This window comes from Solea solea, chromosome 17, assembly GCF_958295425.1.
Source record: "Solea solea chromosome 17, fSolSol10.1, whole genome shotgun sequence".
NCBI lineage: Eukaryota > Metazoa > Chordata > Actinopteri > Pleuronectiformes > Soleidae > Solea > Solea solea.
In genome coordinates this window covers 3734992-3746592 of record NC_081150.1, presented here as the reverse complement: position 1 = coordinate 3746592, position 11601 = coordinate 3734992, and the positions used below count along the sequence as shown (strand labels likewise).

Sequence of the window (11601 nt, the reverse complement as noted above, 5' to 3'; positions counted from 1 at the left end):
GTTAGAGTAAGAACTGCAAAGAGTTTTTATAGTTAATGAATGATTATAGTGACAGTTGTAATAGTTTCAGTGTAAGTTAAAGGCACTCGGTGCAGTTTGTAGCAGTAATAAATAGCTGCTTGATGATGAACTGCATGTGCTTCCATTAGAAAAGGTTCCTGCCTTTTTTTTACTGTTTGAATCTAAATTATTTAGTTTCCTGTGAGCTTCCTCACCGAGCCCCCCTGCTGACATGCAAACACACACACACACACACACACACAACAATTCTACCTCATGCATACTGTACACACACACAATCACACCCTCCTGCAGCATTTAATGAAACAGAGATTCTCTCCCACCCAAACCTGCAGTCCAACACAAAGAGCCGACAACCCTCCCCCCCATCCTCACTCCCCGCTCTCATTGGCTGCGAGCCCCCTGTGCTGGCATTGTCTCCGACCAATAAGACGTCTCCATGGTGATGTCATGGAGGCAGCGTTGATGCTGTTGCTGATGCTGTTGCCCGGCGCCTGTATCAGTGCAGCCAGACAGAGGGTAACCATAGCCACCGGCCCACCATCACCACCATCTCTGTCATTATCAGCAGCAGCAGCAGCAGCAGCAGCAGCAGAGAAGACAGGGACAGAGGGGGGTAAGTCCACACACACTGCTGCACTCACAGACCTGGTGTCACTTAGGTTAAGTGTTATTGCATAGCTGCATGCTACCTGCTTGTGTGTGTGTGTGTGTGTGTGCGTGTGCCTTTGCTCGAGTGTCAGTGGGGTGTGATGGGGCGAGGATGAGGACAGTGATGATGCAGTGGTGCCTGCCGACAGCCGGCATGCAGGAGAAGGTGGGACAGGGAGAGCAGATTTGGACTCTGTGTACCCACAAACCGCTGTCATTTATTATTGATCCGCCACATGTTCACACACAGCTTTGTGTCTGCACAACCTGGTCCACTGCACGTTCCTAAGTGAGAGTGGAAGAGGGAAATCGGGCAGTTTGACGTGTTTGTGTGGACAAAAGGCGTGTGTGCGTGTGGAACAGGGAGCATGACAGTCAGAGAGGGGCATCGCAGGAGAAAGAAATGTCATTAACAGTGTATACTTAAGTTCAGGTATATGAAAGAAAGGTAAATGGAGTGAATGTGTACAAACTTTTGTCACCACTTAGATCAGAAATCAGAAATGTCTCAAAAATACAATGTTTGTGTGTTTATGTAAATTTAAGGTTACTAATCAGTGTTTTCAATGCAAGAATAAAGTAGTATAAGCTCTGAGTAGTGCGTTAAACACTGTCAAAGAAAAACTGAAGGTTTATTTAGTACATTGACAGTGTCATATCTTCGTGCTGAACCTCAAATAATCCAAACACTTTTAGGAAATGTAAAATCTGCTTGGAGCAAAATGGCTGCTGACTCTGATCAAAGTAAAGCTAAAGTAGACACGCCGTTTAATTTGTAACTTTTCCTGATCATTAAGAATCTGTAATGAAAGTATGAACCAAAGTAAGATTGTGCCTCACTCATTCACCTCTTCTGCTGGTTTATCTTAAGTGCTTTGTCCATGTGGACCCCATAAGGCTGATATCCGGGCTGACAATGGGGTTCGCCTATATTTTCCATAGTGGCCCCACCCATGTTTGCCCACTCAGTACCCTCTTCCAGGCTGCCTGGGTACTCAGGTCTCCCATGGTTTCAGTAACATGGGGAAGCCCATGTGGGCAAACATGGGTGGGGCCACCATGGAAACCACAGACAAACAAGCCTGGGACCCATATTGTCAGCCCCAGTATAAACCTTATAGGACACAGTTTTAATTTTGTGGATAAAATGTGAAAAATGTCATCGTGTGCAGAAAGCAGAGTTCCTGCCGTGAGCATGAATGAACAATGAGAGGTATATTCTGTGCAGAATGTAGTAAAGAAGAAGAAGAAGTGATTTCCCATTTTTTGCCCGTAACTCGTAAATTCTTGACGTCTCATTTGGTTGCCTGGCAACAGCCCCAGCAGTTGTGTGCTTTTTTTACAGGTTCAAATATTAGCTCTGACATATCAAGTCATAACTTACATTTTGGTTTTTACGACAGATCATAAATATGTGGAAATACGGTTTAAATGAAAGACCTTCAGGTGTTTTACAAGCTGATGCTACGCTAACAAGCTGCTGGATGCTTTAAGACACTGAAGTTTTACCTCAGGTTTGGGAGAAATATTAGCCTCTGCACACCTGAGGGACCAAGATCGCCACAAATTCCATTCATTCCACCGATATCATGAAATAGCTTGATATCCGTGGATGACATAACCATCTGCAGACGGAGTAATGAGGCCTTTACAAGCTTTTCATCAGTGACAAACAAGAAATGAAGCGCTGAGCACTCGCACTCCTGCAGGATGCAGCGCATCGATCTGCAACCTGGGTGGTTTCAGCAGAGGAGAGTCAGCTGTGTGTGTGTGTGTGTGTGTGTGTGTGTGTGTGTGCCCATGCTCACGTCTGTCTGCCTAAGGTCAGCGTTTGTCCGATGGATGGATAGAAGCGTTGACTTCTCACTTGATTAACAGCAATAAACCACTATTATTACACATTATTTTACCATCAGTAGACCTTTTTCTGAAGAGTTAATGTCTCAGTCACCAAAGTTTTAGGTCCTTTTTAATAGAACTTGATGCCAATTTAGTTAATTAAGTTCCAGTTTAGAAGAAAATGGACAACATATTGGGAATTTCCAATTGCAAAAACTGTCATGGTGCTGGTTCTTCACGTATATCAAGGCCACAGTCTCCGGCTGTGATGCATTTTATAGCATTGTTTTAGTTGTTTTTGCAGCATAGGAAGTTGTGGCTGGTTGCTGCAGTGATCTTGTATGGAGATTGTTTGTAGGAGTACAGCAGCCAATAGGAGCGTCTTCTCTCTCTCTGTCTCTGTACTGTGATCTGTCAAATCCTCCCACACCAGGACACATGTAAAGTAAAGGCTTAAAGAACCTAAATGAGAGGTGTTGTCTCTCTCTCTCAGATCATTTGATTTCCATCATGCTGGAATATTATCATGCAATAACAAAGCAAAATCACCTTTAGTCTCGTCTGCTCTCTCTCTCAGATGACTTGATTTACATAATAAAGGAGGGATGAATGGGGAGGTGAGTGACTGGGAGCAGGTAGACACGTCCCATCACAGCTGCCTGATTCAATTATTCCCACATCAGGAAACTCTCTGTCCCACACTGTGGTGCAGATTAGCTTTTAGAAAGTTTAACTCTCCCTCTGCTGTTTTTCTTGAACACAGGGAGTCTGACTCTGGTGCATAATGAGGCCGCATATGTTACAGAATCCTAGAATTAAAGCAAACGTAATAAAGGTGAGCACCGGGCTGTGAAAAGGTCAGCACTTGCAGGGTGATCCATTTTGCTGACAGCAGGTATTCATGTGTAAGACACAGTAACTTAGTATCGTATTTTTCATTAACTCCTGTCATAAAACAAGTGTTTGCTCTTTGAGTGAACTGTTGGGTTTCTCTTTCTTTCTATAATTCAGTAAAATGTGTCTTTAAATGCCTTGAGATTATTTATGTTGTGATTTGGCACTATACAAATCAAACCTATTTGGTGCCAAACACAAATGACAGAGAAAGAAAGGCCGGGTACAAAATCAATTCATCGTCTGGGCCCCGCGAGCTGTGACAGGGCTCCTGGGAACTGTTTTTATGAAAACCCTCTTAAAGTTTTAAAGCTACTCTTGAAATACCTAATGAGAGCGTCCCCACTCAGCCCCCTTGTGGCCATGTTTGGTGTTACAGCCCAGGAACAACACCAACATTCCAATATCTCTGAAAATATATATATATTTTTTTTTTTTTTTCGATCGACATCTTGAACTCATTTACTGGAATCGTGTATTTCTGTCTCCTCATAACAGATGTCTCAAAAATGATGGAGATGCGGTTGATTAAAGCCATGTTGTCCTACACACACACACACACACACACATTCACATTCAATTCAAAACATTCCGGTGCAAAACGCCAAAGATCACAGAATCTGACATAAAAACAACAAAGCTGGAGTTTTACACAGCACAGTTCTATGATTATTATGTTGTGATCGTTATATTGTGATTAACAGGATGTGGATTTGTGTGTCACAGAGTCATCTTTGCAACATATTGCAGCTCTGTTTAAAGATTTGAGGAGTATTTTTCAGCAGGTGTTGGGACAGACTGCTGCTGCTGCTGATGATGCCCTGCTTTGTTTTGTGGTTGTTTAGTGTTTTTTTTTACATCTTCTCCTCCTTGTCGCTTGCATCTTCTCAGAGATTTACAGCTGCTCCTCCCACTTGTGTCACAGCTGTGATTCACTGCAGCGCAGATGGCCGCGCAGAAACACCAGAACAAAATAGGTTTAAAGTCACATTCCACACAAAAATGTGTTTTGCTGAGTGTTGTTTGGATTTCTGGGCATCGCTGTGCAGAATGTTTGACACGACAGCCTCATAGCTATATATATATATATATAGATAATATAATGTGCACTAAAAGTGCTCATACAGTGAGGAAAGTGAGTCCCCAAGCAGCTATTTTATGCACATTTTTAATTTGCACATTAAAACATGTGAATGTTCATAGCTACAGTGGCTAATATTAATGAATATGCAAATGTATGGTGATGTTGAGCTAAAATGCTTGATCGTAAAAGAAAGAAAGCGTCTCGGAAGATACCGCGCGTTATTCAACTTTGTTTGTTATTGTTTGTTCGAGTCTTTTTTTTGTAGACGCAGAGACACACGCAGCAAATGCAATGACAATAAAAGTTTCCATGTTGTTTTCCACACAATTAGCACAAGTAAATGACATTTTCTTATATTGGCATTGTAATAGCAGATAGAACACTTCAATAATTAAAATTTTGTGGAGCAGATTTATGGAAATCCTGTGAAATTTTTGAATTTGTAAAATTGTGATGGATTCCCTCAGTTTTCCCAGCATTCATAGTGACACAACTGTATTCTTTAGAAGACGATCCCTCTATTGTAGCACAGACTTGCAGTAGTAGTTGATAAAGCGCTGATCTCTCATTGGCTGAAATAGACCTTAATGGGAGGAGCTTACACAAGTGTGCTGCAGTTTTCTGTCTCACTGACTCTCTCTCTCTGTGTTGCCACTCCTGTCAAAGCTGTTTCATTCAATGGTTCCCCTCTGTGTGTGTGTGTGACAGAGTGAGAAGGACAGTGAGCATCCCTGGAGACAAACAGACGCAGTGAGAAGATGACTCTGGCAGGTAAATGCAGCCACAGCACAAACTCCTGCTCTGCACTGCACACCTCCCCTCTCCTTCACTCTGCACAGTCCACTGATAATAATACTGAAGAGATAATACACATGAAAACCAGAACACCTTTATGATCTGGATCACGGTCCACATCATTATCATCATCATTATTACTACTGTGTTGCCATGACAATGACTTGTGACTGTCTGACATTGAGGAGAATGACATCATCACTCCTGAAAATGCTTGTTCATCACTTGGTTTGAGTCAACACAATGTCCTGTGTGTGTGTGTGTGTGTGTGTGTGTGTGTGTCCTCAGCCTACAAAGAGAAGGTCAAAGAGCTCCCCCTGGTGTCTCTGTTCTGCTCCTGCCTGAACCCTCGGACCATCGATAAGCCGACATATAAGGCAGAAGGTAAATCTACATAAAATGTTGTTCCTATTTATTATTATTTAACATGTTTGTCAGAATAATAAAAAAAAAAAAAAGCAGTCCAGAAGATATTCAGTATAAAACTAAATAAATGCTATGGTAAAATAAAGCAAATTAAAAGTAAGTATACACACATAGGCACAGAAAGGTATGACATGAGGCCACAGTTTGTCTCTCTAACAGAGGTATACAGATCAATAGGCCAGGCCAATATTTGCCTTTTTTAATAATCGACATTGGTGGATTATTAATTGTGCATTTCTGTTCTCAGAAACTTGACAAAGTCATTAAAACTACATTTCTCATCCAAAAGGATATTTCTTTAGTTTTTTGATGACCTGTTTCTTGTATTTTATATTAACTTTGTACAATTATTCATTCAGTATCTAATTGCACTGCAGTGAAGACCTACAATATAGATTGTATACACAGACCATGTTCAATTTGATTGTGTTATTTGTTATCATTGAACAGTTATATCTGATCAGATGGAGAAAAAAGAAAATAAATGCATGAGCCAAAAACATCTGCATTAATTATACGTCATAAGCCCTGATCTCTAAAAATCAGCATTATTATCAGTCAATAGATAAAAACCAGTCGACCTCTACTGTCCGAGCATATTTGACATTTCTCCCAACCACAGATTCTTGTAAATAGTAGTAGACCCTTGTAAAAATGGCCTGATTCCGACCCCACAGATGCAGTGGACCTGGGCTGGTGCGTCATGAAGGATGTGGAGGTGATTGAACTGAATAAGCGGGCATCAGGCCAGGCCTTCGAAGTCATTCTCAAGCCCCCGTCCTTTGACGGCGTGCCAGAGCTCAACACCTGCATGCCGCAGCGCCGTGACCCGTCCCTGGAGGAAATCCAAAAGAAACTGGAAGCCGCCGAGGAGAGGCGAAAGGTGAGGGAGAGAAGTGGACGATGTGGGGGTGGATTTTCCCAAAAAAATGTGCATCGTGACACAGACCCAAATGTTCTGACCCTAAACTGTAACCCGAGCTATTCGTAGCTTGATGAGGAATTGTCAATTGTCTGCCAACGCTCTTTGTATGCAGCATGATTTATCAGCCGAGGAGGAAAAGAGTGGGAATAGATGAAAGGAAAGCAGGAGGTAGCATTAGAGTGGATGGAAATGAAGGGAGGAAACACAAGCAGAGAGGGAGGATGGAGAGATGAAAAGAGGGACATGAAAGTACAGAGCTAATCATGCGACGACACGCACACAATGGCTCGCATTCATCAAGCAAAGAGGAAGGTGGAGTGAAGCGAAGGAGTGGAGAGGGCAAAGGTGAGGAGAGATCAGATGTAGCTGAGCCAGAGTTTAGACCACGTACCAAACTGAAGATCTGTTCTTCTCATATCAGCTCGAACAATCCATCACCACGTCACCACTGTTTCAGTCTTTGAAACACATTCTATGAGGCATGACATTGTGCCTGTGTTATCGACTGTATATAAAAATAGACATAGTCCTTCAGTGTGAAACGTGAAGCCACCAGGGGGCGATTCCGCTGTTTGTAAAAAGAACTGAGTTTAAATGAAAGTCTATGGAAACATGAGCCAGTATCTCTAACTGTCTTCCCACTGTAACGTCAGTAAACAGGAGTTCACGGTCTCAATCACAGGTTTCTGTTCTTCTTTAATGAAGTAAGTTCAAATTTGTTCCCATTGAGAGGAGAATAGATGATAAAACCTGGCACATTTGATTGGAAACCAGTGAGATTGACAGCTGGTATTGTCCAATCAGAGCCTGGTTGCTGTAACTGTAAACACACTTCTCAATCTCAATCCCGAGGTATGAAAATGGGAAATGTGTTGGTTCTGCAAGAACCAGTTTTGTCCAGTTTAAGATCCAGTCAGTCAATAATGGAAATATCTTCAGGAACCAGACTAAAGGCCTTTGCCTTCATGAAAATGTGAATAACTTGGAGGTGAATTTTGATGCAGCCTAACTTATTGACTTTTAGTGCAACGCAATCAAGCAACTAAATTACAAGGAGCAGAAAAAAACTTGTGTTTGGGGTAGAAACAGTCAGTGTCTCATGTCTCAGTTAACTTGAAAAACAAGAAATACTTGAGTGCACTTAACACTACAATAGAGGAGAGAGCATACTGGGTCCATGAACTTAAGAGTGTGCATCTGCTGGAAGTGAAACTTTAAAAAGATTGACCTCGGTCTGCTTTAGCAAAATTCTGAAAGCTGTATTGACTACAGATTATCTATTTGACACTCAATATAACTATAATTTACAAAATAAACACCATGCTATATTAAAGTTAGACATGAAAATAGTTTTTAATATTTACTGACTTCATAAATCTAATAAGAGTCTCCCCCTGATGGCTATTCAAGAGAATACAGGTTTCACTTTGGCTTCCAGATTTATGAACTACATCCTTTTCTACACAATCTATGGTTGTGCAAAACAGACTGTATAGTGCATCATCTAGTGGCCTCTTTGAGTATTGCATAATGTATACAACATGATTCTCTTTTATTCTTTATATCTTATTTGTTAGAAGCTGCAGATACAAAGGTTTCTCTCTCCTCCTGCCCACTGTCATACCTACAACCTCCAAGCCTGTTTTTCAATCATTAGTAGTTAAAGTCTGTAAAATTCCTCTTCTGTCACTTGTCTGTCTCTGTAGATCCAGGAGGCTGAGCTGCTGAAGCATCTGGCGGAGAAGAGGGAGCACGAGCGCGAGGTGATCCAGAAGGCCTTCGAGGAAAACAACAACTTCATCAAGAACGCAAAGGAGAAGCTGGAGCAGAAGATGGAGGCTAATAAAGAGAACAGGGAGGCCCTGCTGGCTGCCATGCTGGAGAGGCTGCAGGAGAAGGTACGCTCTCCAAAGAGAATTTTCTCACGTCACTAAATCAGAATTTATATTATACAAGTGCAAATACAAGGAATTTAACTCTGGTTTTAGACTCAGTTATTCTATGGAAACTAGTTAAATTGATAAAATAAGTAAGGTTGACCATTTTAAACTGCACATTAGCAGATTATATAGCCTACCTATAATTTTATACACAGTGAATTTACAGTAAGTATATGAAGTATTAGTGAGGTGAATGATAAATACTGTAAAACTGTGCGCTTGACATGGTCAGACGCATGTAAACGCTATATTTACTGCTGCATTATAACAAATTTGACATTTATTTATGGAGTGGTATTTTACCACTGTGCACAATCTTTCTGTAATCATGAATATTACACGAGGTGGAGAACTGTTTTTAGTGTTGTTCCCTTGTTCTGCTGACACCACAGAACCTCTTGTCCCCAAAGGTCCCCCTATAGGGGGACTCTGACAGCGTTTACGCAACTTAGTTTTCGTTAAGGATCAAGAAAAAGTGATTTTTGAAAAAAAAATTAAACTTGGTATCAACATTTTCAGAAAAATCTGGTCTAACAAAGCTGTAAAAACCTGTTTAAAATGTGACAAACACAACTCAAATAACACCTAAATGAATGACTCCCTGTGATAAAATCAAGCGCTCCCTGGCGTCTCTAGGTGACGTCATCACGTTTTTAGAAGCATTACCCTATCCTAAGGCAGCAGCTAGCTGCGACACATCTGCACGCTCGGTTGCCTCTCATTGGCGAACGAAGCTGTCAATCAAAATTCGGAGACGACAGCGTCCTTCTATTGGCTTTAAGGAAGCCAATGAGATGTCGTTCATTCGTGTGGGCCGTTCCCTCGCTGAGATACGGGTCTGAGAAGAGAGACAAGTCTCAATCCAGCCAGCTGGTGTTTGTTTTTTGAATGGAAAACATTTTAAAGTCTGCAGGAACTTTAAAACAATGCTTTCAAAGTTTTATTGAACATTAATAGATATATTAAAGTGAAGAAGGTAGTTAAATACATGGTTTAAATCCAAATTGCACAGATGTTTCCAAAATGTGACAAATGAGTCCTTGTCTGGAATTTTGGCCCTAAAATCACTCTAATTTGGTTCTGCTTCACTTGATCAAAGTCACATTTTGCAGAGGTTATGTTCACAGGCTGTACTTTGATTTTTGTGAGTTTAGAGCTTATTCTCCACTATTCCAGAGAGATATTCATCTTTATTTTGGGATTTTTTTCAGGCGAAGCTGAATTATTTACATTTTTTTGGTGTTCTATCTTCATTTACTCTTAACCAGTAATACTTACACTGGTCTCAACAAATCCCACCATTTTTTCCTTTACTATGACACCAAAAAGTATTAAAATAGGCCTTGTGGTTGCAGAGATATACTCATTTTATTATGAGTATGAAATATGCTCAAATAGGCTTTGAAATGCAAACATATTCATAAATGCTAATGACTCTAACACTGCAGTGTCTCTGTGTCTCTGTGTCTCTGTGTTCGTCTGGCAGGACAAACACGCTGAAGAAGTGAGGAAGAACAAGGAGATGAAGGAGGAAGCATGCCGGTAGATGAGAGGAACACGGGAGTGGAGCGACAGAGAGCTGGGACTTATGGGGTAAAAAAAAACAAAAAAAAAAACAGTGAAAACAAAGGAATTGAAAACAGTGCAGGAAAGAAAGAAAAAAGAACTCCAAGAGAGAGAGAATTTTCATATTTGATGTATGCTGTAATGATTCTTAACAAGCTGTACAAAGTTTAGCCGACGTTTGATGTTGACATTCACAAAGAATTCTTGCGCCTTTTTGTTTTCTAAAGAAAAGTGGGTGTGTGGGGGGGGGGGGGGGGGGGGGCATCAAAACAAACATTTCACTTTTTTGAAAGAGGGGCTGTTGTGCTTGTTTGGTTGGGAATAAAACAACATTAAAATGCAGCTTCATTCAGTCAAAAAACAGGACGTTTTTTTTTTCAGAACTGAATAAAACCAATTTGGCGCCGACTCTGAAGATTAAGTCATGTTTACTTTCAAAGCAACTAAATCAACAGCTTTTCATGGGCTTAGAAAAAGAGACAATATAGACTAAAAAAAGATAAACAATAAGATACATTATAATTTCGCTGTACTTCTGTATAAGTGACAATAAAGGCCCCATACCATTCCAAAGTCCCAATAACAATGGACTTCTTTACAATGAGACTGCAAACAGAAGAAGGGAGTTGTAATCTAACTTGTTAAGTGATGTGTTAGAGTAGCACTGGACACACATGTAGTTAAAAAGTCGTATCATCAGCCAAATACAAGAAAGGAGTAACACAACTCAGAAATCATGCACACTTCTAAATAAAAATAAAGACTGATTTCCCTTGTTTCCACATTTCTCATACTAACTCTTTGCTGCAGCATTTCTGGACTTGTTCATTCTGTGTGAGTGTGTGTGTGTGTGTGTGTGCTCATGAATATCCATAAACACCAGGCTTTTCTCTCCAATTCTGCCATTTCTGGACTTTGTGAAACGTCAGCGTAAATGTAGATCAGTGACTTGCATTTGAGTCTGTTAGATTGTAGCGCACTGATTGCACTCTTATTTCATTAAGCACAACTCCAAAGCACATTTGCATAGACAGAAGAGAAAGGAGGACAAAGTGGCAGGAGTTGTTTTCCCGGCTGAGCTGTAGTATCAGTCTGCTTGGGCATGCGTCGCCGTGCTCCGACTGTCGCTTTTGAAAGATTTTAAAAGGGAAATTTAAAACACAAAAGAGTAAACGACGAAATTCCATTTTTGCTTGAGTTGTTGAGTCATACTGACTTGGTTGAAGTGTGTGGAGTGTTGTTGCGCTGTAACGGGGGAGTGGTGACATTAGGGGTTTGTACTTGCTGTAACTGTGTGTCGCTGTATATCCACGAGGCTGGATCGATTGTATCTATTTGGCATGGTCAGTAAAAGCAGCTTGACTGAAGCCACGCTTTGCTCTTGTTGTTGTTGTTGTTGTTGTTGTCTTTTCTCACAAATTCTGCATGTATTTGCACACACACACACACACACCTGTTTT

The 11601-nt window shown here is 40.9% G+C and overlaps 1 protein-coding gene across 1 annotated transcript; it reads left to right on the top strand.

Annotated features, from left to right (window-relative positions):
• The first annotated feature begins 503 nt into the window (after window positions 1-503).
• On the top strand, window positions 504-11508 carry stmn4 (stathmin-like 4). The gene is made up of 6 exons (XM_058614404.1): window positions 504-637; window positions 5198-5260; window positions 5573-5668; window positions 6388-6593; window positions 8342-8533; window positions 10062-11508. Exons 2-6 carry the CDS (start codon window positions 5248-5250, stop codon window positions 10119-10121), a joined length of 567 nt encoding a protein of 188 aa, XP_058470387.1. The 5' UTR covers window positions 504-637; window positions 5198-5247; the 3' UTR covers window positions 10122-11508.
• The last annotated feature ends 93 nt before the right edge of the window (window positions 11509-11601 follow it).

Coding starts and splice junctions, on each gene's coding strand:
- stmn4 (XM_058614404.1), top strand. Junction 5,669..6,387: donor GCCGACATATAAGGCAGAAG/GTAAATCTACAT, acceptor CCGACCCCACAG/ATGCAGTGGACCTGGGCTGG. Junction 6,594..8,341: donor CCGCCGAGGAGAGGCGAAAG/GTGAGGGAGAGA, acceptor CTGTCTCTGTAG/ATCCAGGAGGCTGAGCTGCT.